The sequence below is a fragment of the Diceros bicornis genome, chromosome 5 (genome assembly GCF_020826845.1).
Source record: "Diceros bicornis minor isolate mBicDic1 chromosome 5, mDicBic1.mat.cur, whole genome shotgun sequence".
NCBI classification, from domain to species: Eukaryota; Metazoa; Chordata; class Mammalia; order Perissodactyla; family Rhinocerotidae; genus Diceros; species Diceros bicornis.
The window spans coordinates 24,920,203-24,947,719 of record NC_080744.1 but is presented as its reverse complement, the minus strand read 5'-3'; the positions used below and the strand labels follow the sequence as shown (position 1 = coordinate 24,947,719).

Below are 27,517 nucleotides of genomic sequence, written 5' to 3'. Positions count from 1 at the left end.
TCCTTTCCCAACTTCTCCAATTGCTACTCTGCCTTGTCGTCCTTCATATTCTACTCTCTCTACTAAGTTTACCACCCCCATCCCATTTTAGATCTACCTAAGCCTGTAATCTCTCCTTTTCTTAACTTATTCCTTTATCTATTCAACCAAAAAATATTGATTGGTTGCTTGATATGCAACCATCTCTGACTAGTTGCTGGAACATAAAGACACAAAGGAGGTGGGAGGGAGGGCAAATCAGGTGAAGGATAGGAGGAGACAGATAAGTAAAGGCTCAGAGGTGAAAAGGAACATGGCATTGCAGAAGACTTCCTTTTATTAGCGAGTGAATATTGAGTGAGAGAGCTTCTTCCAAGCAGTCAGGAACCTGCTGGAAGCAACTGCTCACACAGACCTCCGCAGCCCTGAGTCAGATGAAACGGCCAGGGGACTGGGGAGCACCCAGGCCACTGTGAAAGCTCATGTCCAGCAAGCCCACACAGCTACTCCAGAAGAGAAGGGGGAAAATGACTTCAGCTTCTCTTCTGCTTTCCAAACCTAGCCAAATACCCCTCATGGGCAGAACACAAACTACAGCAAGAACCCTGAAAGCAAAGGAGTCTGGGGAATTCCATCCTCAGTTTTCCAGACTTTGTGATGCAAAGGAGAGCCCACAATGGCCGGAAGGGTGCTGACTGCCCAGGGCACCCTTTCCCCTGCCCCTTATTGCAATTTCGTTCTTTCCTTCGGCGTACTATGGGATGCTGGATTCTGCATTTATTTCATTCAATCTTGTATTACAGCCGCTTTGTCTCCCCAACTACATTATAAATTCTCTGAGAGGAAAGTCCACTCGTTTGAATCCTTTCTTTGAATCCCCTCAACGCCCAGTAGGTATATTGCTTTACATTAGAACGTACACAATAGATATTTGCAAATATGTGCCGTGTTGACACTAGAATTCTAGCCTTCTGACTCCCAATTCAGAGCTCCACTCAACATCACTCAGCCTTTCTTCATTAACAGGAGGATTTTTTTAATGAGAGTTAAGTGTGAGTTTGAAATTGCTCAGTTCAGTTTTGCTTGGCAGGGAAAACCCTCTGGAGTAAAAAGAACTGAACAGACCACAATGAACGAAAAGTTCTCAGCAAACACCTGGTCAGATGAGTGGAATATTGGTAGCTATGGAGAGCAGTCTCAGCTTCCAGGTGAGGTAATGGTGAATACATAAATGGGACTGAAGAGAACTTCAGCTGGACCCAACCAGCCATTTTTCCAGAATGGACCAACTCAGTGTCATCTATTTCAAGCTAATGGAGAGATGAACATGGGTGCTCTCTATACATTTTTATTAGTAAATAACAATAAGCTCGTGATGTCTATAGGAGAACCAGGACAAGAAAGCTAATTAGATTTGTTATGAAATTTTTTACTAAAGATGAATCTAGGGCCAGCCCTGTGGCTTAGCGGTTAAGTGCGCGCGCTCCACTACTGGCGGCCCGGGTTCGGATCCCGGGCGCGCCCCGACGCACCGCTTCTCTGGCCGTGCTGAGGCCGCGTCCCACATACAGCAACTAGCAGGATGTGCAACTATGACATACAACTATCTACTGGGGCTTTTGAGGGAAAAAAAAGGAGGAGGATTGGCAATAGATGTTAGCTCAGAGCCGGTCTTCCTCAGCAAAAAAAAAAGAGGAGGATTAGCATGGATGTTAGCTCAGGGCTGATCTTCCTCACAAAAAAAAAAAAAAAAAGATGAATCTACAGCTTAAAGTGATAATAACAACCACAACTACAAACTGATATTCATTGGGTGCTTGTCACGTGCCAGGCATCACTCTAAAAATTTTGTGTGCTATCTCACTTAAACCTCACAATAGCCCCATGTGGCACTTTTACAGATGAGGGAGCTGAAGGACAGAAAAGTAACTGACACGCCTAAAAACACACCTCTAGTAAGTGGTGTCATCAGGATACAAACCCAGGCAGTCTGAGATGAGCCTCACTCTTAGCCACTGTTCTACACAGCCAGATGTATGGGACCTAGGCAATTACTACCCGTTGTTAGAAATTCAAACAACTATGTCTTACAGACTGTCAGTAATGACTACATCAAACAATCATTGTCTTTAACTTTGCTTGAATTCGTGAATTTGCTAATTGCTGTTGCTTCTTTACAGATATAAGCCAAAGTGTCAGATATATCTATTACTTTATAACGTTAGATAAATGTCACTTAACTTTTCTGAGTTTGATTCGAGACCATCAAACTCTTATTCTCTCCAGTTTACTAGACAAAATGTGGAGGAGAGTTGGTCTGTCAAGAAAGTCTAGAAGTTTATTAACAAATGAACAGAGCAATGAAACTGGTTAGATTAGATTAAGATGAGGAAGATCACACAGTGTTACTCTGCCCTCCAGAGGTCATTTTGATTCCAGCCTGGGGCCAGGGGCCTGGTTAGTTAGAAGCTGCCTGACAGAGCTAGCCTGACCACAGGGCATCTGGGAAGGCCAAGTTGATTCAAAACCTTTCTGTAGTGTGCGTTCCACTCCAGGATGGGCCTGAAAACCCATCTCGCATTCCCTCTCCAACATGATCCAGCCTTTCTACAGCAAGCTCACGCTCTGGGGCAGGAGCACTGTTGAGAACCATTCTCACTATAAAACTAAGACTAGAGTTGAGTTCCGTCTATGCCCAACAGCAGTGGTGATTGTTCATCCTTTCCCACATTTTCTTCCCCGTCTGCTCCTGCTGCTCATCTTTATCCTATTCTCACTAAACAATGCTTAATCCTGCAAATATTAGTCACTTTAAGTCATAAAATAACCCAGCACACTGAGATATCTTGAGACGCCAAGCCCTCGGTGTGCATAAATTCCTGAAGAGTGCTGGGATGTCACTAAGGAACCACGTGAATAAAACAGTAGCCTAAGAGTCAAAATATCAGGGTGGCTCTTCCTCTTCCCTCTTCACTGCTCTTCCTTGCCCCTCCCTTGAAGGCGGCAATGTGGCCACCAAAGAGGCAGCCACAGGGAGGCAGCAAACCAAGGTGGATGCTGGCTAAGGAGATGGCATCAGGGCTGGGACTGAGAAGTTTGCAGGACCAAGAAAAAGGCCAGTCTTGGGGCCGGCCCCGTGGTTTAGTGGTTAAGCGCGTGCGCTCCGCTGTTGGCGGCCCAGGTTCGGATCCCGGGCGCGCACCGACGCACCACTTGTCTGGCCATGCTGAGGCCGCGTCCCACATACAGCAACTAGAAGGATGTGCAGCTATGACATACCACTATCTACTGGGGCTTTGGGGGAAAAATAAATAAATAAAATTATAAAAAAAAAAAAAAAGAAAAAAAGTCCAGTCTTTGTTGTTGGGACATGGGTTACATACAGGGGGACTGAGAAATAAGTAAATATATTGAGCATGAGAGCTAAGTTTATCAGTGCCTGAGGAGTGATTTACACATATAGAATGGGGAAAGACTAGGGGAAAACCTTGGGTTGGAATTGGGTTGGAATTGGAGGTATTGTTGTGAACTCACACTTGATAGATGAAGGTAGATAGATGATAGGTAGATGGATGGATAGATAGATAGATAGATAGATAGATAGATAGATAGATAGATAATCAATGTACACATGTGACACCTGGTTACAATAAACATACTAAGCACCCAGATCTTGGTTTCCAAATACTACTCTTCACTGAAAGGACCCAGGGCTCCTTGGAGAAATGACTGATTCCAGGACTGGGGCGTAAGATGAGTTTGGAACATCCTATTGTACAGAAAATAAGGAAGTGCTCAAAGAATGATGGGGATATGTCCAAAGGACACAGGACTCAGCTTGAGGGAGTTCTGGCTGGCCACAACTGGGACAATCTGAGCATCATCATAAAAATAGTAACAGTTCCTAATCCATTGACTAACATAAGAATCCATGAGTCCATACTGATATGAATAAATGAATGAAAGAATGACTCAATAAGGAAGAAGGGAAAGCTCTTCCTTACAGTAGGATGTCATCTAATAACGTAGAAGCAATGATAAACTTTAAAAATCACCACGTGGCAACAACCATATTGTTGGCTTATTCAGGCAGGAGTCATCAGTGGAGGTAAGATTGGTGAGTAAGGTTTGTTGAGGAACAGGATATTGGAATAGCCTTGGACTATCTCCCCACAAAATACTATTCAATTACAAACAAAAAAAATGATGACTACCGTGGAGGAATTTGGCAGATATCAACTTAGCCAGTTGATCAAGGTTAACATGACCAGCAATGGAACAGGTTGACATGGAACATCTCCTGATGTGATGCACTGAGAGGAGCACAGCATCATTTTGTGGGACACTCTTGCCAAGAATGCACAGCCTGAGTCTGGACATGAGGAAGCATCAGACAAACCCCAATCTCGAGAGTACAGTCGAGATTGAAATGTGTATGCTCTTTAAAACTGTCAAGGTCATAAAAGACAAGGAAACATTAAGGAACTATTCTAGATTGCAGAAGACTAAAGAAACATGACAACTAAATGCAACATGATACGGCATTGGATTCTAGACCAGAAAGAAAAGAGAAAGAATGGGACAGTTAGCAAAATTTTAATAGGGGTTGTAGGTTGAATAATAGTGTTGTACCAAAGTCGATTTTCTGATTTTGGACGGTTGTATTATGATTATATAGGAAAGTACTCTCATTTGGGGGGAAATACACTATAGTATTTAAGGGATGAGTCATCATGTTTGCACCTTGTTCTCCAATGGTTCAGAAAAAGAATCATCGTATACGTTAGAGGGAATCTAGATAAAGAGAATATAGAGGTTTTGTGTACTGTGTTTTGCACTTTTCTCAAAGTTTCAAGCTATTTCAAAATAAAATGTTTTTAAATGAGATGCTAAAATGACTGCAATTTAAAAGACTGATAATGCCTAGTGTTGTCAAGGATACGGAAGAACAAGAACACTCATACACTGTCGGTGGAGGTATAAACTGGTACACTACTTTGGAAAACTGTAAGGCAGTATCTACTAAAGCTTACATAAATATACCCCATGACCCAGTAATTCTACTCCTAGTTATACACCCCAAAAGAAATGCCCACATATGTGCACTACATGTACAAGAAGAATTGAGCTGCACTGTTTGCAATAGTCAAAAACCAGGAAAAAAATACCTGCACTAGTTATCTATTCCTGCAAAACAAATTACCCCAAAAGTTAGCATCTGAATACACAAACATTTATGTCTCACAGATTCTGTGAGTCAGGAATCTAGTGTGGCTTAGCTTCACAACTCTCACTCAAGCTCTGTCATGATGTTGCTGTCAGGTTGTCTACCAGGGCTGCCATCATCTCAAGGTTGGACTGGGGCTAGAGAACCTGCTTCCAAGCTCATTCGTGTGGTTGTTGGCAGGCCTTAGTCTCTGACCACGTGGACCCCTCCAGAGGGCTGCCTCGTGACATGGCACTGCTGTCCCCCAGGTAAGCAATCCAAGAGACAGCACCCAAAATGGAAGCCACAGTGCTTATATAACAAATCTCAGAAGTGAAATTCCATCCCTTTTGCCATATTCTATTCATAGTCACTAGGTCCAGCTCACACTCAAGGCGAGAAGATTACACAAGGTCACAAATAACAGGGGGCAAAGATCATTGGGGGCCATCTTAGAGACTGCCTACCACACAATGCAAGTGTCCAACAGTGGTAGAATGAGTAATAAATTATAGTCTATTTAAATATAGTGCAATATTAAAGAAGAAGAAAACAGACGAACTACAGCTACTTGCAACAGCAAGAAATGAATCTCACAGTGTTGAAAAAAATATACACGCAAAAGAGAATCATATGGTGTGATCCTATTTATATAACATTCAAAAACAGGCAAAACTAAACTGTGATAATAGATGTCAGATAATAGTTACCTTTGTGAAGGAAAGCTGAGGTAACGACTGGAAGGAGTGCTTCCAGAATGTTGGTAATGTTTTATGTCGTGACCTGGATCATGATTATATAGGTGGTTCATTTCATAAAAATGTATCAAGCTGTACATTTTTGGTGTATGCACTCTTCTGTATGCATACTATACTTCAATAGATGTTATCCAAAAAATAAAATCTCCCCCAAAATTCAGAATTTGGTTTATTTGGTACCTTTTGGTTCTGATATAATTTCAAAGTCACAGTAAAGTTGCAAGAATCGTACAAAGTACTCCTGTATACTCATTCCCCAGATTCACCAAGTGTTTACCCATTTTGCCCCATTTCCTTTATCATTCTCTCTGTATGTGTACGTGTATACATTTTTTCAAATTTTATTTGAAATTAAGTTGCAAACATCATACTTATTTGCCCCTAAATACTTCAACATATATTTCCTATGAACAAGGAATTCTCCTACATTATCACAGTACAATTATCAAAATAAGGAAATTTAACATCGATACAATACCATTGTCTAATCCAAACTTCATAGTAAAATTTCATCAATTGTTCCAACAATGTCCTTTCTTTTTTTTTTTTAAGATTACATGTTACATTTATTTGTCATGTCTCTTTAGTCCCCTTTAATCTGGAAGAGTTCCTTAACCTTTCATATAACCTTGACTTTTTTGAAGACTACAGGTCTGTTATTTGTAGACAATCATTCAATTTGGGTTTGTCTCCTGTGTCCTCAGGATTACATTCAGCTTATGCATTTTTGGCAGGAATGCCATAAAGATGATGTTGTGTCCTTGTCAATGCATCACATCAGAGGTACATGATGCTACTTGGTCCCGTTATTGGTAATATTGAGTTTAATTACTAGATTAAGGCAGTGTCTACCAGATTGCATTACTGTCAAGTTACTGTTTTCCCTTTTGTAATCACTAGATAATCTGCTGGGAAATAATTTGAGACTATGTAAATATCATTTTCCTCATCGAACCCCCCACTAATTTTAGCTTCTATCGATGACTCTTGCCTGAAGCTATTGTTAATACAATGATTGCCAAAAGGTGATTTTTTTCCTCTTTATTTTTTTTATTGAGGTAACATTGGTTAATAACATTATATAAATTTCATGTGTACATCATTTTATTTCGACTTGTATAAACACTACATTATGTTTACTACCAAAAGTCTAGTTGCCATCCATCACTGTTCAAATGTGCCCCTTTACCTCTTTCACCCTCCCCTCACCCCCTTCCCCTCTGGTAACCACCAATCTAATCTCTAGATCCATGTCGTTTTTTGTTGTTGTTGTTGTTTTATCTTCTACATATCAGTGAAATCATATGGTATTTGGCTTTCTCCATCTGACTTATTTCATTTAGCATAATACCCTCAAGGTCCATCCATGTTGTTGCAAATGGAAAGATTTCATCTTCTTTTATAGCTGAGTAGTTTTCTATTGTGTATATATATATACATATATATACACACCACATCTTTATCCATTCATCCATTGAAACTTAGGTTGTTTCCAAGTCTTGGCTATTGTCAATAATGCTGCAATGCACATAGGGGTACATTTACCTTTTCAAATTAATGGTTTTGTATTCTTTGGGTAAATACCCAGAAATGGAATAGCTGGATAATATGGTAGTTCTATTTTTAGTTTTTTGAGGAACCTCCATATTGTTTTCCATAGTGGCTGCATCATTTTACATTCTCACAAACGGTGATTTTCTAATTCCATCATTCCTTTCTTCACTTATCACATTTATTAGTTGGCATTCTGCTGGAAGGAGAAGATTGTTTCTTCTCCCTCTTTTACATATTTATTCATTCATTCATATACATCAGTATGGACTCATGGATTCCTATTTTAATTAATGAGTTTAATGAGTTATTATGTATAACTATCATTATTAATTTTGAGGCTCAAATTATCCCCAATTTGGCTAGTGGAAGATCCAAGATGCATCCTTGCCCTAACTTACTCATTACTAGCCAAGTGACCTTGTACTCTGAAATTCTCTCATACTAAAGTAAAAATAGATTGTGCATTTCACCTGCACAATGTACTCAAGAACAACGAATGTATAGGAGAAAAGGCAGTACAACATAAAAGAATAAAGAGGGAAAATTACAGAAAGGCTATGAACCTGAAGTAGAGAAATCTCTATAGTTTGCATCTTTAAGTTTTAGCAATAAATGGTTAACTCAAAGTAAACTACAGCAACAGGGATGAATTTTAAGGCTCTGCTAAAATCTGCCATGTTTGAAATCAGGAATGAATAATAGTTAAAGTTCACAGAGAAACAACTTCAGCCTTCTTTTTTCTTTGTTGTGGAGGCTCCTTTTTCCATCAACTCGCAATGCTCAGTTCTCTTTCCATTTGGCCTACAGCTCTGTGGTAAGTGTCAACTAACAACAATAAGAGGTAGAAGTTCACCTATAACTCAGCACAATACAAAAAGAAATTGTTTATAAGACCAGGTTATTTTTTCTTATTGTTATCAATCTCAATAGGATGATGACATTTTTCAAGTACACACTTCTTATTTCTGAACGATTCTTCTCATATAACAATGATCTTTATTTTCTGCATCTTGAATAACAAACATAAAATCTCCAAGAAGCATTCTACTTTTCAAAATCTAGGTCATGTTAAATAACTCCTACATTTAAGAAGACAGAAAAGCCTGTCAAACAAGGTGGAGCTTTTTTCTTAGGTAGAGCACTGTGAGTTACACTTAGAGTTGACAGCAAACTCATCTAGAACTCTAAAAGTTTGACAAATAAAATCAACACATACCATTAGGAAATAAAAAGTAAAAAGTCAGAAGAGAGAGCTTGACCATAGCCTAAACAATGAAATGAATATTTCTAAGAGATTAGAAACTGAAAGTTTGCAACCTAGAGAAATAAAAAGAATTGGAAAGGCAAGATTTGTCAGGGTTTAGCTAATTAGCATTGTTCAGAGAAGAGGCTATCTAGGGAGCATTTGTCTCCCTAGATTGGTTACTTTAACCAGCCTCAGACACAATCACATATCTAGACCTTCCAAGCTGAGGAAGCTTTTGACATCATTGGGCAGCAACCTACAAAGCCAATCTGAGCAGCAGTCAGGCTTTGGTGACACCCACTGTTTTCTCATGCCCCCTTCAAACTGCAATAGATATGTTGGAAATTAAGCTCAGTATATGTAGTCATCCACACTGTTTTGAAAAGGTTAGAGCAAAAAGATGAGAAGAAAATCATATGTTGTGATATGAAAACCAAGAAAGGAGAGTTTTAGAAAGAAGGGTAATCAGCAGTGTCAAATACCAGAGAGAAGTCTAAGAGAATGAGGGCTGAAAAAATGCACTGTGCCTTGTGATTAGGGAGCCAGGATTGCCTTTCAGTGAACAGTTTGAACAACAGGAACAGGGGCTGAGAGAACTCCAGGAGGCAAGAGAGCAGAACCAGGAGTGACTGTGCATTGAGAAAATGGAGTTCTGTCCTTAAACATGTAACAATAAAAGGATGAGAAAAATAGGTGAAGAGTTGCATCAAGGTCAAATGAAGGTTTTGGGGGGTTTGGTGGTTTGGTTTTGTTTTTTCCAGCTCAGGGAAGAAAGATCATGTCTGCAGGTAGAGGAGAGAAGAGGAAATTAAAGGAGTTTAAGCTACACAAAAAGGAAATGATTAAGGGAGAAAATCTTTGATTCTAAATGTTATAGCACCCACGGGGAGAAAACAAAGAGGACTGAGAGCACAGGGATAGTTCACACTTAAAAAGAGGAGTTCAGTTGGAATGAGATGGGGGAGAGAGAAAGAAACAGATACAGAATTATTTTGAAATGGATTGAAAGGCTCATCTCACATGGTCTTTTCTTTATTTTGTCAGGAAAGTAGGAGGTAAGAGCTCTTATGAAAGGAGAAGAAGGTACAGGTACCGAGGGGCATCCAGAGGGGACTAAAGGAGAGAAAAGGCTTAGAACAATTGTGAGCAGAAAACTCCACACATAGCGGACATCTGATACCAAGTAGGCACTCAGTGAATGTTTGAATAAATTGATAAAACATGAGAAAAATAATTTTCGAGTAACAGGAAGAGCCACAGTTCATTAGACAATAAAAATTTCTCATAATTTTTATAACCCTCTGCAGTGCCACTACAGCGTTGGTAGTAGAGCGGCAGAACCAAAAGATAGAAGGAAGGATAAGTCACTGCTTTCGATGTAACCTGGGGGCTTACCCCAAAGGTCTTGGAGGAAAAGGAAGAGCTCCAAGGTACCCAGGCTTTTATTTGTAAGGATAGCCCCAATATTGGGATAGACTTGGAAATGCAGGCTGGGCGAGAAGTTAAGTGTACTCCCCAAAAAATATCTTGGTATGACTTCATTTATCAATGCTTTATCATAAAATCATTATTGTATCTTCAAGTTCGTGATCTTTTTTAAATTTTGCTGCTTTTTTTGTGTGTGTGAGTATACCATGGGACCATTGTCTGTCATCTGCTCTTGGCTCCCCAGACCACTCACCCAGAGAATTCAAGTAGTCTTACAGTTTCCATCACCACATCAGTGCTGACAATGACAACATATTTTCAGCTCCCATCCCTCCCACAAACTCCAGTGCCATATTGCCAGCTATAGGCAAGATATTTCTACTTGGATAGTCCACTGTCACTGCAAATTCAATGTATCCAATACCAAACCTGACACCTTTCCAAAAACCCATCTCCATTTCTGTAATAGTCAGGGTCCAGTCAGGAGACAGAAAGCACACCAGTTATTTGGACAGAGAGAATTGAATATAAAGAATTGTTAAGTAGGTTAAAGTTGTTAACTATGTAACCGAAAGGTTAAAAAGAGAACTCTAAAGTATCACAGAAGTAGCAACTGCAGAAAGCAGCTCCCACCCCCATGGCTGAGGGAATAAAGGAAAGAGGCTAGGGTTATTAGAACTTTGAAGCTTAGAGAAAGGCCCTTCAGAATTGAAATTCAGCTGTCTGAGGAGGGAGCACCAGGCAACTGGTGCTGGTGTCTCTGAGGGGGTGTGATAGGATTGGTTCTGCAAGTGTCGGAAAAAATTGAAAACTAGATTCAGCAACTGCTATGAGAAGAACTGCTGGTGTGATGAAGGGCTGCTGGGATGCTGCTCACAGGAAATGCAATTAGATAGGAAGCCCACATGGAACAAACAAGAAGGAGTAAGTCATTTTTCTCTCCTCCAGCCTTCCAGTCTCCCTCTACCGCCCTTTATTGGCAGAGTTGAACAGGGAGCCAGCTGGTGAAGCAGAAATGCAGTTCGTAGAGTACTGGCCCCAGCATCATAAAGCAGTCGGGTTTGGAGCTAAGACAATTACTTAACAACTGACACAGCTTCTGATGGTTCCAGCCAGAAAACAGAAACAGCTCAAAGAATGTCAGAGAAATTTTACCACAAGGAATTGGTACATGGGTAATAGAAGGGCTATGAAGTTGAACAGGGAACAATTCAACAATCCAGAAATTGGCAACAGCAGGCGGCTGCTATCACACCCTAGGCTGGAAAGACAATGGTAGTTGGTGGTGTTACTAGACCCCAGAATCTAAGGGCATCCAGAGGGCACTAGAATTATGCCCAAGTCTGCAATGGAGGGAACTAGGATCGTGGAGAGAAAGGTTGTCTGGCCAAGGAGGAGGAGATGTGGCTGCTAGAAATAATGCAGGAAGCAGAGAAAGGAGGGGGATAATATCCTTGATTCTCTCTCCTCTCTTTCTACACTCTTCAGCCAATGACTTCCATCGACAGACCTACCCAGAAACCAGAACACAAGGAAATGTACTTCCATGTGATAAAAGACCGAGAGAGTAAGAGCAGAGAAGAGTCTGACAGCAACAGAGGCAAATGACCAGTGCACTGATTTATCCAATTGTCCGTGGCACCATCATTGGATTCCCTGCTCAAAATCCCCAAACCTTTATTTTTCTCAACTTCAAGTCCCACATCCAATCAGTGTTTGACCCAACCTGGTCTACAGTGTTTTTCCCTTAAAGTGTCTCCAAAATCTCTCCCTTTCCATTACATTGGCCCAGCTTAATTCAGGCCCTCCTCACTGCAGACGTGGATTATTGTAATAGTCTCCTCCTAACTGGTCTTGAACCACCAGTTTCTTTCCACTACTGTCTATGTCTATTTCAGGGGTCAGCAAACTATGGTCAATGGGCCATATCTAGCCAGTCACCTATTTTTGTACATAAAGTTTTATTGGAACACTGCCATGCTCGTTTGTTTACATATTGACTGTCACTGCTTTCACACAACAGTGACAGAGTTCAGGAGTTGCGACAGAGACCATATGGCCCACAAAGCCTAAAATATTTACTCTCCAGGCCTTTACAGATAAAGTCTGCTGACCCTAGAATGGAATAGAGTCTGTTCTAGTCTGTTACTAATATTCCTAAATTACTCTTCCTTGTGTCATTTTTCTGCCTTCAAATTATCCTTCATGTCTATGTAATAAAACCCAAGGTCACAGCTTGTCATGTTCAACATTTTCACAAACCTGCTTAAATCAATGATTTAGTGAGCCAGTGAATATAACTTAGCGCAATGCCCGGCATCCAGTAAACAATCAACAATTTAGGTACCATTATTCTTATTTCACCTACTCTCCCATCACTATCTACCATATATTTTTCTACTCTACTCACACTAGCCCTATTTTTTGTTTCTGATATTACCAATAATATACTAATTGTTTTTTTAAATAGTGCTATGAGCTGAATTGTTTCCCCCCCCAAAATTCATATGTTGACATTCTCACCCCCAGTACCTCAGAATGTCACTGTATTTGGAGATAAGGTCTTTAAAGAGCAATTAAGTTAAAATGAGGTCTTTAAGGTGGGCTCTAATCCAACGTGACCAGTGTCCTTATAAGAAGAGGAAATTTGGGGGCTGGCCCGGTGGCGCAAGCGGTTAAGTGCATGCGCTCCACTGCGGCAGCCCGGGGTTCACAGGTTCGGATCCCGGGCACGCACCGACACATCTCTTGTTAAGCCATGCTGTGGCGGCATCCCATATAAAGTAGAGGAAGATGGCCACGGTTGTTAGCTCAGGGTGCATCTTCCTCAAGAAAAAAGGGGAGGATTGGCATCAGATGTTAGCTCAGGGCTAGTCCTCTTCACAAAAAAAAAATGAAGAGGAAATTTGAACACACAGGGAGACACTAGAAACTTGTGCAGACAGAAGGATGACCATGTAAACACACAGCAAGAAGGCAGCCATCTGCAAGGAGAGAGGCCTCAGAAGAAACCAAACCTGCTGACACCTTGATCTTGGACTTCTAGCCTCCAAAATTATGAGAAAATTAATTTCTGTGGCTTAAGCGACCTAGTCTGTGGCATATTGTTATGACAGCCCTAGCAAACTAATACAAATAGTATCTAGGAAAAGAAACAAAATATATAATCATTGCAAGAAATGTTAAAATTATAGAACAATATAAGGATGGAAATAAAAGTCACTCATAATTCCACCACCTAGAGATTATCATCATAAAATCTTCAACAAAGGAGCCAAAGACATACAATGGAGAAAGGAAAGTCTCTTCAATAAATAAATAAGTCTCCCAATAAATGGTGTTGGGAAAACTGGACAGCCAAATGCAAAAGAATGAAAGTAGACCATTATCTTACACCATATACAAAAATTAACTCAAAATGGATTAAAGACTTGAATGTAAGACATGAAACCATAAAACTCCTGGAAGAAAATATAGGTGGTATGCTCTCTTTTTTTTTTTTTTTTTGTGAGGAAGACCAGCCCTGAGCTAACATCCAATACCAATCCTCTTCTTTTTTTTGCTGAGGAAGACTGGCCCTGGGCTAACATCCGTGCCCATCTTCCCCTACTTTAAATGGGACGTCACCACAGCATGGCTTGACAAGCAGTGCGTCGTTGCTTGCCCGGGATCCGACCCAGCGAACCCCGGGCTGCCACAGTGGAGCGCGCACATTTAACCACTTGCTCCACCGGGCCAGCCCCAGCGGTACACTCTCTGACATCAGTCTTAGCAGCATCTTTTCAAATACCATGTCTATTCGGGCAAGGGAAACAAAAGAAAAAATAAACAAATGGGACTATATCAGACAAAAGAGCTTCTGCAAGGCTAAGGAAACCAGAAACAAAATGCAAAGACAACCCACCAACTGGGAGAAAATATTTGCAAATCATATATCCAACAAGGGGTTAATTTCCAAAATATATAAAGAACTTATACAACTCAACAAATAAATAAATAAATAAATACCCTGGTCAAAAAATGGGCAGAGGATATGAACAGACATTTTTCCAAAGAAGATATAAAAATGGCTAACAAACACATGAAAAGATGTTCAATATCACTAATAATCAGGGAAATACAAATCAAAACTACAATGAGATGTCACCTTGCACATGTCAAACTGGCTGCAATTACCAAGACAAAAAATAAGTGTTGGAGAGGATGTGGAGAAAAGGGAACACTCATACACTGCTGGTGGGAATGCAAACTGGTGCAACCACTATGGAAAACAGTATAGTGATTTCTCAAAAAATTAAAAACAGAAATACCATATGACCCAGCTATCCCACTACTGGATATTTATCCAAAGAACTTGAAATCAACAATCCAAAGAGATTTATGCACCCCTATGTTCATTGCAGCATTATTCACAATAGCCAAGATGTGGAAGCAACCCATGTGCCCCTCTACAGATGAATGGATAAAGAAGATGTGGTATATATATACAATGGAATACTACTCAGCCATTTAAAAAAAGACAAAATCATCCCATTTGCAACAACATGGATCGACCTTGAGAGTATGATGTTAAGCAGAACAAGCCAGACAGAGAAAGACAAATACCTCGTGATTTCACTCATATGTAGAAGATAAACAAACACATAGATAAAGAGAGCAGATTAGTGGTCACCAGAGGGGAAGGAGGTTGGGGGTGGGCGAAAGCGGTAAAGGGACACATATGTATGGTGACAGATAAAAATCAGAATTCTGGTGGTGAGCACAATGCAGTCTGTACAGATATTGATAAATAATAATGTACACCCAAAATTACACAATGTTAGAAACCATTATGATTTCAATAAAATAATTGAAAAAACAACACACAAACAACAACAAAAAATTATGGAAAAATATAAAGATGGAAATGAAAATCACTCATAATTCTATCACCAGAGATTATCATCATAAAATGTTTGGTGTATTTCCTTCCAGGTTTTTTCCTAAGATATGCATATTTTTTTCATTTTCACAAAATTAACATCTTTATAGTTTTGTATCCTGCTTCTTTTATGTAATTATGAACATTTTTACTAAATCATGAACATTTTGCCACTTTGCTATAATCAAAAATACGTTTTGAGATGGATGCATATTATTCCATTGAATAAATGCAGCCTAAATCATTTTTATTTCTCTATGGCTTAAAATGTAGATTGTTTCCATTTTTAGTCACTTTAAATAACACTGTAATGATCATCTTTGAACATAGTTATTTTCTTAAAAGAAACTCAAACAAAATACAGATTGTTTCCAATTTTTACCATCTGAAGTAACACTACGATGATGATCTATGAATATAATTCTGATTAATTTCTTAGTATAAAGTCTTTGTAACAGAATTACAGGCTTAAACTCTGTTACCGACCAGTCTTCATAGTCTCCTCCACACTCATTGCTGCTTCCGTGCCTGTTGTCTTGCTCCCTCTGCCTGGAAGCACCAATCAAAATCTCATCCACTCTCCTCTTTCATGAATTTCCCCTGACAACTGTGTCTGGCTACTGTCGGTCAGCATAGTGTTTTTGAGATTCACCCATGTCGTTGTGTGTATCAGTAGCCCATTTCTTTTCATTGCTGAGTAGTACTCCAGTGTATGAATATGCTAGAATTTATCTATTCACACACTGCTGAATATTTGAGTTGTTCCCAGTTTGGTGCTATTATGAATAAAGCTGATGTAAACATTCACGTACGAGTCTTTTTGTTAACATATATTTTCATTTCTCTTGAGTAAACACCTAGAAGCAGAACTGCTTAATCATACAGTAAGTGTACATTTAATTTTACAGGAGTCTGCCAACTGATTGTACCATTCTGCATTCCTACCAGCAATTTGTGAAAGTTCTAATTGGTTCACATACTCACCAATACTTGGTATTGTCAATCGATTAATTTCAGCAATTTTAGTAGACATAGTGGTATTTCATTGTGGTTTTATTTTGCATTTCCTTGATGACTAATGATTTTGAGCATCTCTTCATGTGATTTTTGGCTATTCCTTCTGGTATCTTCTTTTGTGAAATGTCTGTTCAAAACATTTGCCCCTTCTCATTGGGTTGTTTTACTTTTGATTATTGATTGTAACAAGAGTCATTTATGTATTCTAGAAACAAATCCTTTGTCAGATATATATATTGTGATTATTTTTCTCCCAGTCTATACTTGCCTTTTAATTTTTCTGATAGTGTCTTTCAAAGAGCAGAAGGTTTTTAATTTTGATGAAGTCCTATTTATCAAATTTTTCTTTTATGACTAGTGTTTTTTGTGTTCTGTCTAGGAAGTCTTTGCCTATGCCCAAAGTCTTCTTTTAGGCTTTCTTCCAGAAAAATTATACTTTTAGCTTCTAAGTTTAGAACTATGATCCATTCTAAGTTAATTTTTGTATATAGTACAAGCTAAGGGTTAGGGTTCAAATTTTTCTATAGGGATATCCAGTTATTCCAGCATCATTTGTTGAAAGATCTTCCTTTTCCCTTTGAATTCCCTCGGCACTTTTATTGAAATAAATTCATCATCTATGTGCGAATTTACTTCTGGACATTATTCTGTTCCTTTGATCTAAACATCTATTCTTATACCAGTACCACACTATCTTGATTATCATTGCTTTATAGTAAGTCTTTTTTTCCCCCCCAAAGCCCCAGTAGATAGTTGTACGTCATAGCTGCACATCCTTCTAGTTGCTGTATGTGGGACGCGGCCTCAGCATGGCCGGAGAAGCAGTGTGTCCATGCGCGCCCGGGATCCGAACCCGGGCCGCCAGCAGCGGAGCGCTCACACTTAACCACTAAGCCATGGGGCTGGCCCTATAGTAAGTCTTAAAATCAGGTACTGTAAGTCCTCCAACTTTGTTCTTCTTTTTCAAAAAGTGTTTTGTCTATTCTAGGTCTCTTACATTTTTTTATATAAATGTATTAACTACTTGTCAACTTCTACAAAAATGCTAGGTTGGGACGGCCCCGTGGCTTAGCCGTTCAGTGTACACGCTCCACTACTGGCGGCCCAGGTTCGGATCCCGGGCACGCACCAATGCACTGCTTCTCTGGCCATGCTGAGGCCACATCCCACATACAGCAACTAGAAGGATGTGCAACTATGAAGTACAACTATCTACTGGGGCTTTGGGGGAAAAAAAAGGAGGATGATTGGCAATAGATGTTAGCTCAGAGCCAGTCTTCCTCAGCAAAACGAGGAGGATTAGCACGGATGTTAGCTCAGGGATGATCTTCTTCACAAAAAAATAAATAAATAAAAAATTTAAAAAGAAAGAAAAACTACAAAAATGCTAGGATTTTGATTTAGATTGCTATAAATCAGTTTGAGAAGATCTGAACAATATTGAGTCTTACCATCCATGAACATGGTATATCTCTCCATTTAATTAGCCTTTAAAATTTTCTCTCAGCAATGTTTTGTAGCTTTCAGTGTACAAGTCTCACACAAATTCTGCTAAATTTTTTTTTTATAATTTTATTTACTTTTCCCCCCCAAAGCCCCAGTAGATAGTTGTATGTCATAGCTGCACATCCTTCTAGTTGCTGTATGTGGGACTTGGCCTCAGCATGGCCAGAGAAGCGGTGCATCACTGTGCACCTAGGATCTGAACCCGGGTCGCCAGCAGTGGAGTGCGGGCACTTAACTGCTAAGCCATGGGGCCGGCCCAAATTTTGCTAAATTTAACCCCTAAATATTTCTTGTTATTGACGCTCTTGTAAAGGTTTTTTTTTTTTCCTTCATTTTCCTATTGTTCATCATTAGTGTACAGAAATTCATTAATTTTTGCATATGGACCTTGTATCCTGCAACCTTGCTAAATTTACGTATTAGTTCTAGTAGGATTTTTTCATATATTCCTCAGAACTTTCTTTTTTTTTCCAGCTTTATTGCAATATAATTGACATATAACATTGTGTATATATAAGGTGTACAACATGATAATTTGATATACGTATAAATTGCAAAATAACTAACACAATAAAGTTAGTTAACACCATCACCTCACGTAGTTACAATGTGTGTGTGTATTTGTTCAGAAGGTTTCTTTCCAGTTTTATTGACATACAGCACTGCATACGTTTAAGGTGTTCAGCATAATGACTTGACTTACATATATTGTGAAATGATTACCACAATAGGTTTAGTTAACATCCATCATCTCATTTAGATACAAAAAAAAGAAAATGTTTTTTTCCTTGTGATGAGAACTCTTAGGATTTCCTCTCTTAACAATTTTCAAATATACCATACAGCAGTGTTAACTATAGTCATGTTGTATATTACATCCCCAGGACTTACCTATCTTATAACTAGAAGTTTGTACCCTTTGACCACCTTCATCCAGTTCCCCCACCCCTGACCCCTGTCTCTGGTAACCACAAATCTGATCTCTTTTTCTGAGTTTGGTTTTGTTTTTTTTTTTAGAGTCCACCTATAAGTGATATCATACAGTATTTATCTTTCTCTCTCTGACTTATTTCACTTAGCATAATGCACTCAAGGTCCATCCGTGTTGTCACAAATGGCAGTATTTCCATCTTTTTTATGGCTGAATAGTGTTCCATTGTGTGTGTAGATAGATAGGTAGGTAGGTAGGTAGATAGACAGACAGACAGACAGATAGATAGATTATTGATTGTAAGAAGAGTCATTTCCATATTCTATATACATATATATACCACATTTTCTTTATCCATTTGTCTGTAGATGGATACTTAGGTTGTTTCCACGTCTTGGCTACTATAGATAATGCTGCTACGGGCATGGGGGTGCAGATATCTCGTCAACAGTGTTTTCATTTCCTTCAGAAATATTCTCAGACGTGGAATTGCTGGATCATTGGGTATTTCTATTTTTAATTTTTTGAGAAACCTCCATACTGTTTTCCATAGAGGCTATACAAGGCTGTACAAGGGTGCAAATACTGGGAGATATGGCTCATTTGGGGCCACCAAAGTAACAGTCTACCATAGGATAGTGTTTTCTTCCTTCCAAGTGTCCAGTAGCTGTATATTGTATATACAGCTCTAACTGTATCGATTATTTTAAAGTAACCAAAACCTTGTTTACAGTCGTATCCAACATATGTGATTGATAGGTCATACCCCTAATTATTACTAAATCTGCATTATATTTCTTTGCCTCCTATTTTTACCATTTCTATCAGGTACATTCATAACCATCCCAAAATAGCAGTGATTAAAATCATTTCAGGCTATTGTATCTTTCCCAAGCTATACTTTGTTATTCAAAAAGCACTCTGTAGTTTGAGAGACTTTGTAGAGGTTCAAATATACTCAACCCTCACCTTTCTGAGCAGTAATTTTTTCTTTGGAAGAAGGGGACTTCACCTTATCTATCTTGAGGAATGCTTTCAGCTTCAAGAAACAAAACACCCAAGCAAAAGACTTCAAGTCTAGACAATAAAGCCCTTTAATTACCTTACACAGCAAAGTCTAGAGATAGGTGGTTCCAAGCTTGGTGCAGCAGTTCAGTGACATCATCAAGTATTCAGGGTTTTTCTATCTTTCCATACAACCATCTTCAGCATGTTAGTTTTTCGTCTTTAGACACGTCCCCTCATGGTCACAAGATGCTCCTCACACAACCCCACTTAAGTAAGGGAAAAGGGAAAGGTGGCGTCTCCTCTTTAACACCTGTCTTTTTATTTGGGAGGAAAATTTTTCCTAGAAGCTGCCTCTCCTCAATGTCAGACTCTAGGCTACCCTCAAATTTCACCGGATCTGCGATTACACTGTTATCTAGCAATAAGAATCGAATATCACCGGGCAGGAAAAACCCAGGCCAAGCACAGCCAAGACTGTCCGGAGCCTACTTTTTCACTCCACAAATCAGGAAAGAATTGCGCCTTTAGAAGACGGAGGAACACGCCTCAGGTTTACGCAGTCACTAAATACAGCCGGTTACTTGGCCCCTAACTTCCGTCTCCTGAAAACACTCCCTGCGCGATCTGGTTAATGTGGGTCTTCTTACCCACTTCAAATATGGCTGCCAAGCTCCAGTCTCCTTTACCACCTGATCTTGGAGACAGCTCTGGCTTCATGCCCATTTCCAAAAGGGCCTCCTCCCGCGGGACTGCAGTTATGAGTGCGCAGGCGCGAACGCAAGTCCTCTTCTCGGCAAGATGGCGGTAGTATTGATGTGCGGACGCCGGGAGCTTCTGCGCCTTCTACGGCCCCAGCGTCAGGTAAGAATGCTGAGCGCCGGGGTGCTGCCCTGCCCCTGTGACGTGAGCCAGGGACAACTCCAGCTGGGGGCATGAGCAGACGCTAACCTGTTCACTGGCACCTGCGTCTCGTGACCTCGGGTCGCCTGAGGACGCAGGAGGGTTACGTCCCCGACCCCGCGGGCTCAGCGGCCCCATGCAATTGTGTCTTCTCGGAAACAAGTGTCACCCCTGCCAAGGAAACCTCAGCCTCGACCTCTGGGCCCCGGGGTGGGTCTGCGGTGGCTGAGGTCCAGGACTCGCCGGTTGCATGCCTTCGGGCCACCGCGGAGAGTAGCCGTGTTCTCTGTGGTAGCGGGCCGCCTGCTTCTTGCGGGGTGAGCATAATGAGCGACTTCTGCTCCCGATAAAACGGTCCACCCTCCTTTTAGTTCCACCGCGTCGCAGGGCCCTCGGAGTGGCCCCGGAAACCGCTGACCGCGGGGCTCCTCTTCCCAGCCGGCGGGTGCTGCGGGCGGCCGCACTATGTCCTGCTCGCGGCCTCTGGCCCCCGTGGCCTCAGTACCTCTGCCATCTCGTTCGCAGAAGCCCAGGTAAGATGCGTTTGGTCCCTGCGGCGTTAGGAGTGGTGCTTCTTGGTTGATTTGTTTTTATTTTGTCTTGACTGGAGGGAAGGGGAATGTGGAGCTGAGTTCTTGTCCACGCAACACACAGCTCTCCAGAATGGTAGCATCTCTGCTTGGGATAGATTTTCACATCAGTTGGGGAAATGATTGAGAGTACAGCAGGAGAGATTTACCTTATACACAAGGCATTGTTTGCAGTGGCGGCAAGCCACTGATGGTGATAGGAAGTGATTCCGGGTGTGTGTGTTAGAAAAATTATAACTTGCATATCATATACATGAGTTCATGGATATTAATATTTATGAGGATGAGACCAAGTAGATATTTCGGTCTTAAAAACTAAGTTGTTTTATTATATGAGGTATCAAAAATAATCAAACTCATAGAAAGAGAGAATAGAATGGTGGTTGCCAGGGGCTGAGGGAGGAGGGAAATGGGGAGCTGTTTAATGGGTATAAAGTTTCAGTTATGCTAGACGAATAAATTCTAGAGATCTGCTGTACAACATAGTGCCTATAATTAACAATTTGGTATTGTGTACTTCAAAATTTGTTAAGAGGATAGATCTCATGTTGAGTATTCTCAAAAAATAAAAAGGGGACATATAAAAAAAAAAAGGGGGACAAAATAAAAAGAAAAAAAAAAAAAACTAAGTTGTTTTAAAGAAACATTCTAAATATGATAGTTTCAGTACGTGCAGAATCGTGCCAGGGATTCTCAACTGACTGAAGTTTAGAAAACACTGATACAAGAAATAACTTCCCAACATAAAGGGAAGTCAGGAAATCTTACTCTAAGTAACTTATTTTCCTGCATGGAGGGGAAAATAAAATGTCGTCTTGAAGCTTTGAATTCTGTGGACACTGTAGGTTAACCTGGGAGAAGAAGTAGGGAGTCAAGAGAACAACCCAATTTGGGTTATCATAAGGGGACCCTTGATTTCTGTATGTCTCCCCTACTGAATATTACACATGGCTTCCTTTTGCACAGGTTCAAGTCCCTCCCGTCATTCCTGCAACTCCCCCACCCACAGCAGTAACTGAGGTGGCTTCTGGAGAGACTGCAGATGTAGTTCAAGCTGCTGCAGAACAGAGCTTCGCTGAACTGGGGCTGGGGTCATACACCCCTGTGGGACTGATCCAGAACTTACTGGAATTTATGCATGTTAACCTTGGCTTACCTTGGTGGGGGGCCATTGCTGCATGTAAGGGGAATACCTCCTGGACAAGGGTAGAGGAAATGGGGACTTAGGGATAGAACTTTAAAGACAGCAGTTCCGTGAGTGGATCAAGGAAATAGTTGCAGAAGTTTAGGGGTCAGAAAAGCAGATGATTCAAATGAGGGATAGAGGCTCATAATACTTAGATGTACGCTACTTATATTTCCTAAAGAGCATTATAAAACCACTAGGTCATCTGGGATTCAAGATGTATAGATATTTGATTGTAAGCATAGGGTTCGAGTTAGGGGACCTCGTTAACAGTGATGAGGCTGCCCTGGTCTATGAGAGTAGAAGGTCAAGTCAGGCACTTAAACCCCAAAATGGAGAAGACACTCACATTGCTCCTGTTGTAAGCTAACACTGTGCTTTAAATTCTGTTTCGTACTATACCTTGCCCCAGTGATCATCCTCTCTCCCCTGTGTCTTCATCTTCTCCCCCTTTAACGCCCTACCCTGAACATATAAACGTGCTCAAGCATACCCTGTGTTGCTCAGGGGAAAATTCCTTTCCCTCATTCTTTGTTCATCTTTAACTACTATCCTGTGTCTCTCCTTCCTTTCATAGCTGTTATTTAAGAGTATTCTGCATCCAGTGGACTTCTTTCTTTTTACTCTTTGACCCTCAGCAATCTGACTTGTACTAATGCCACCTCATTCTAACTGCCAGTGACATCATTGCTAAATCCATTTTTCTTTTTACACTTGACCTTTCTGCATTAGACACCTTAGACCCTGAAATCTATCCCTTGGCTTTTTTGTTGTTTTTTTTTTAATAATTTTTTTTATTTATTTTTCCCCCAAAGCCCCAGTAGATAGCTGTATGTCATAGTTGCACATCCTTCTAGTTGCTGTATGTGGGACGTGGCCTCAGCATGGCCGGAGAAGCGGTGCGTCGGTGCATGCCCGGGATCCAAACCCAGGCCGCCAGCAGCAGAGCGCGTGCACTTAACCGCTAAGCCAGGGGGCTGGCCCGATCCCTTGGCTTTTTGACAGTCTTTCTTGATTTTCTTCCTATCTGACCACACCTTCCAATCTCCATTGCCCAATACTCTAGCTATCCCTTTAGTGCTGGTATTCTGGGTTCTATCCTTAGCTTCCTTCTCTTTCCACTCCACATCATCCATCATACTGTTGATAAAGCCTAAACCTATATCTCCCCCTGGTCTCTTCTCAGCCCAGACCCCTTGTTTGTCTACAGATACTATAAACTAAATATTTGTTGGAATGATCAGGAAATATGAAGTCTAAGAAAAGAAATAGGGAGGAACTAAAGCATTAGGCCACCAGATTACCTCCTACTCCAGGGATTTCTGACAGTGGCTTTCAAACCTCATTCTCGGAGCCCCAGAGTTCTGTAAAGATGCCTCTGACAAAGGAAAGGCCAGAGATTGAACAACCTATAGCCAGACTACCCCCTCATCAGGGCAGCTTGACTGTCTCTGTTATGTATATTGGGGCTACACTTAGAGTTGGGGGGAAAATTATTCCATTGATAATAGAAGAGTTGGGAAACTGTTAATTAGAAAAGCATTTTCTGTCACCTTTTTGTTCAAGGAAAGAAACAGGATTCCTGGTTATTTGCTTAGAGAAGTTAATGCCAGCCTTCAGTGTTGTCAAAGCAGAGGACTGACCCTTGAAGGAATTAAGTCATACCCCTGCCCTTTGTTTTGGGCCCCTTGGGCATGAGTCACAGTCTGGAATAGACTGGAATAAGAGAGACCCTTTCAGTGAGGACCTAGAAACCCTCAACCTAGCTGCAAAACTGCTTTCATTTCACTCCAGTCCTAGTATGTGTTTTCCAGGTACAGTCCTTGCCCGCTGCCTGGTGTTTCCTCTCATCGTGAAGGGCCAACGAGAGGCAGCCAAGATCCACAACCACTTGCCAGAGATCCAGAAGTTTTCCACTCGAATCAGGGAGGCCAAGTTGGCAGGAGACCATGCTGAGTGTGAGTCAGTTGCAGAGTGAGCGTGGGAGAGGACCACATTTGCACTTTCCTGACATTCTGCTGAGGGAAGGGAACAACCTAAATCAGGAGTTGCTGCAGTTGGGCAAGTTCTAAAGATTTAACTGCTCCTTGGGCCAAATGTTTCCAGTGACTGGCCAGGGTCAGTTAGAAATTTCATGGGCCAGGCGATGAGGATAGTCACCTCCACTGACACAACTGTTAGCCTAACCATTAACTTCTCCTCACTTCACAGTTTACAGGGCCTCCTCGGAGATGACCCTTTACCAGAAAAAGCATGATGTTAAACTCTTTAGACCTCTCATTCTACCTCTGACTCAGGTGAGCAAAAACATTTCCCATTCATTTTGTCCTGAACCAATCAGATTACCTCCTCTGTGTTTCCCATGCCCTAGACCCCCAAAAAGCAGGTGGTGGTGATGGTATAATGGTTTTAAATAATGGAGTAATGAAAATGTGCCCTCTGCTAAAGCGTCCTGACACTGTTGATCCTGTGTAATAGGCCCCAATCTTCATCTCCTTCTTCATTGCCTTGAGAGAAATGGCCAACCTTCCTGTGCCCAGCCTGCAGACAGGTGGCCTCTTGTGGTTCCAAGATCTCACACTATCTGACCCCACCTACATGCTACCACTGGTAGTCACTGCTACAATGTGGGGTGTGCTTGAGGTAAGCCCGGGTTGGCTAAGTGCCAGGCCTGCAAAGTGGGGAGTGGGGGTAAAGTAGTTGTGCAGAATGGTCATTCTTCACTCCCTGGAGAAATAGAGTTGATGGGTAAGAAATTTGAGGTAGAGTCACTACAATTGACATGCATTTGCTATTATTCCTCTGCCTTTTTTTTTTTTTTGGCAGTTAGGTGCTGAGACTGGTATGCAAAGTTCTGATGTTCAGTGGATGAGAAATCTTATCAGATTGATGCCCCTGGCAGTCCTGCCCATAACTATCCATTTCCCCTCGGTAGGTAATGGCTTAGGGGCTGGCTCCAAGTCCTTCCACTGGCATAGCCATTTCCCAGCAAGCTACCCAGGGAGGCGGCTTCTGAGTTCCTTCTCTTCCTTCCTTCCAGGCCGTGTTCATGTATTGGCTCTCGTCCAATATGTTTTCCCTGGGCCAGGTGGCTTGCCTCCGGATTCCAGCCGTACGCACTGTGCTTAAAATCCCCCAGCGTGTTGTACACGACTCCAACAAATTACTTCCACGGGAAGGCTTCTTCAAGAGCTTCAAAAGTGGTAAAGGCCTGTCCTCTGCATAACAGGACCAGGGGAAAGTGGTCTAAAAATGAGTACAGGACTGACTGTCTTACTGTTTACACAGGCTGGAAGAATGCTGAGATGGCACATCAGCTACGAGAGCGTGAACGACGCATGCAGAATCACTTGGAGCTAGCAGCCAGGGGTAAATAACCCTCTCAGTCTAAATCTGTCATTTGTTTCCTCCTTTCCTTGATTCATCTATATTTGTTTTCTCCTCTTCCCCCAGGTCCCTTACGACAGACCTTTACCCACAACCCTCTGCTACAGCCTGGAAAGAATCACCCTCCCAACACCCCTGACAGCAGCAGCACCAAACCAAAGTCAAAGCAGCCCTGGCGCGACACACTTGGCTGAATTCTCTTCCCAGCTCTTACTGGCAGGAACTCTGTCTCTTCAAAGACTCAGCCTCAGAACAAGATTTGACGCTGGGTCCTTGCCCCAGACCTAGCAACTGTGGGACATGAAAATGTTTGTTTTCAAAGTGGATTCCACTACAGACTCTTACATCTAAGTGTAAGACGGCACTGGGGAGCCAAGTGATCTTCCCATCCAGAGTTAGTAAACTTCTGTACTACATGCTGCTTTCTGATACTTATTAAACAGGGAAATGGATTGTGTGCTTCAGAAAAATGAGGAATAGATTGGGTGGTGATTGCTCTTGCTGGACCATGCTCTTAGGAAATGTCTTGGTGTTGTATCCAGTGGCATTAAGAGCTTAGGCCCCACCCCATAGATATGTTCTATCCATATTTGCAGTGTAGTCACAGAGGTATGCCTGATGAGTTCAGACTGTAGCTAAATAGAGTAACCACATTTATTTACCCCAAGATTACCTATAAAGTATCCTTCAAGTAGTAGATGTGCTCAAATTCTTAGTGATAATTAAAAAGAATGGAAGCTGGTACAGTTTTTTTCTAACAACCTAACATTTTGCTATAGCACTTTAGGTGTTCTCTTGGGTAGAGATTGGTTGCATCAGCCTTCAGCCACTGGCTTGAGAGGGAAGAAATACTTGGATACTTTCAAGCATAAGATTGTTTTTAGTCTTCCTGCCAGGTTAATGGGAGCTGTCCCAGAGACACTATATAAAATGAAGCCACTCAAAGCTTAGGAACATAACCCTTTTATTGTCCAGCATCTGTGACAGTTTTGTGTCTCTCTAAAGGAGACAAATTTGGAGCATTAGTGGCCCTTTTAAAGGAAAAGAGTGGGTAGGCACATGCAGAGGTGAGTGAATGTCTTAACACATGGGAATGTGCTATTAGAACAACCAAGCCCACACCTGACATGCTCCCCACCATAGTCTGCTTTATTGTCCCTTTAAAAAAATCTAGAACAATAGGTAGCAAAACAAATAAATTACTTTCCATCTCTCAAAAAGCAAGGTCAAAGCTGTTAAAGCTCCCCACACCAGGCTTCTGGACAGGTGCCTCCAAAGAAGTCAGCTTTCCTTTTCAACTTCCTTGGCTCCAGCTGGTATAAGACAAGAGGCCCCTGCTTTCCATATCTCAGGATTCCAGGAGGTATTTAGTTAGACTTGGGATCTTGTTGCTTGGGCATCTCTCCTCCATCTTCCAAATCCATCTCTGCAGCAACTGACATACATAGGACCTGGAGGTACCATGTGGTGGATGCTACAAAGAGAACTTTGAGTCAAAACTGAGAAGAGGTCAACTGGGCTGAGTTCAAGTGGCACTGAATGGGGCTGAGCCTGAGGGGACAACTCAGTTAAGCCTTAGGGTTAACAACCGGAAGGGGCAATGGCAAAAGTGACTTGAGAGACTAGATTTGCAAAAGTTGGGGGGGGGAATAGGCTACGCAATAGCTGAGCCAACTTGAGGAGCCAGGGCTTACCCACAATCCTTCGCAGGCAATGAGGTCGTTTGTGTTCTGGCACTCTGATGATGAGGAAGTAAAAGGGCAAGCCTGAGAGGGCAATGCCAATGCCAATGAGGGAGTTGATGGTATCACTGTAAAGTGGAACACCCACCAGGAAGATGGTGCAGAGGCAGAAGACAATGGGGAAGAAAAGGCTGAGCTAAGGGCACAGAGAAAACAAC

The 27,517-nt window shown here is 41.4% G+C and overlaps 2 protein-coding genes across 6 annotated transcripts in view; one reads left to right on the top strand and one right to left on the bottom strand.

Moving 5' to 3' along the window:
• The first annotated feature begins 20,326 nt into the window (after positions 1–20,326).
• Positions 20,327–26,033, top strand: OXA1L (OXA1L mitochondrial inner membrane protein). The gene is made up of 10 exons (XM_058540976.1): positions 20,327–20,415; positions 20,826–20,987; positions 22,011–22,224; positions 24,045–24,188; positions 24,442–24,527; positions 24,709–24,873; positions 25,057–25,161; positions 25,271–25,433; positions 25,519–25,599; positions 25,684–26,033. Exons 1-10 carry the CDS (start codon positions 20,353–20,355, stop codon positions 25,809–25,811), a joined length of 1,311 nt encoding a protein of 436 aa, XP_058396959.1. The 5' UTR covers positions 20,327–20,352; the 3' UTR covers positions 25,812–26,033.
• A 531-nt stretch (positions 26,034–26,564) lies between these two features.
• Positions 26,565–27,517, bottom strand: part of SLC7A7 (solute carrier family 7 member 7) — a 36,981-nt gene continuing 36,028 nt past the window's right edge. For all 5 annotated transcript variants that reach the window (XM_058540966.1, XM_058540967.1, XM_058540971.1 and 2 more), the window contains 2 exons: positions 27,312–27,495; positions 26,565–27,091 (listed from right to left, as the gene is read on the bottom strand). In XM_058540966.1, the coding sequence (XP_058396949.1) occupies positions 26,985–27,091; positions 27,312–27,495 (291 nt within the window). In that variant the 3' untranslated portion in view covers positions 26,565–26,984. The remainder of the gene's footprint in view (positions 27,092–27,311; positions 27,496–27,517) is intronic.

Coding starts and splice junctions, on each gene's coding strand:
- OXA1L (XM_058540976.1), top strand. CDS start 20,353: ATGGCGGTAGTATTGATGTGCGGACGCCGGGAGCTTCTGCGCCTTCTA. Junction 25,434..25,518: donor CTTCAAGAGCTTCAAAAGTG/GTAAAGGCCTGT, acceptor CTGTTTACACAG/GCTGGAAGAATGCTGAGATG. Junction 25,600..25,683: donor CTTGGAGCTAGCAGCCAGGG/GTAAATAACCCT, acceptor CTCTTCCCCCAG/GTCCCTTACGACAGACCTTT.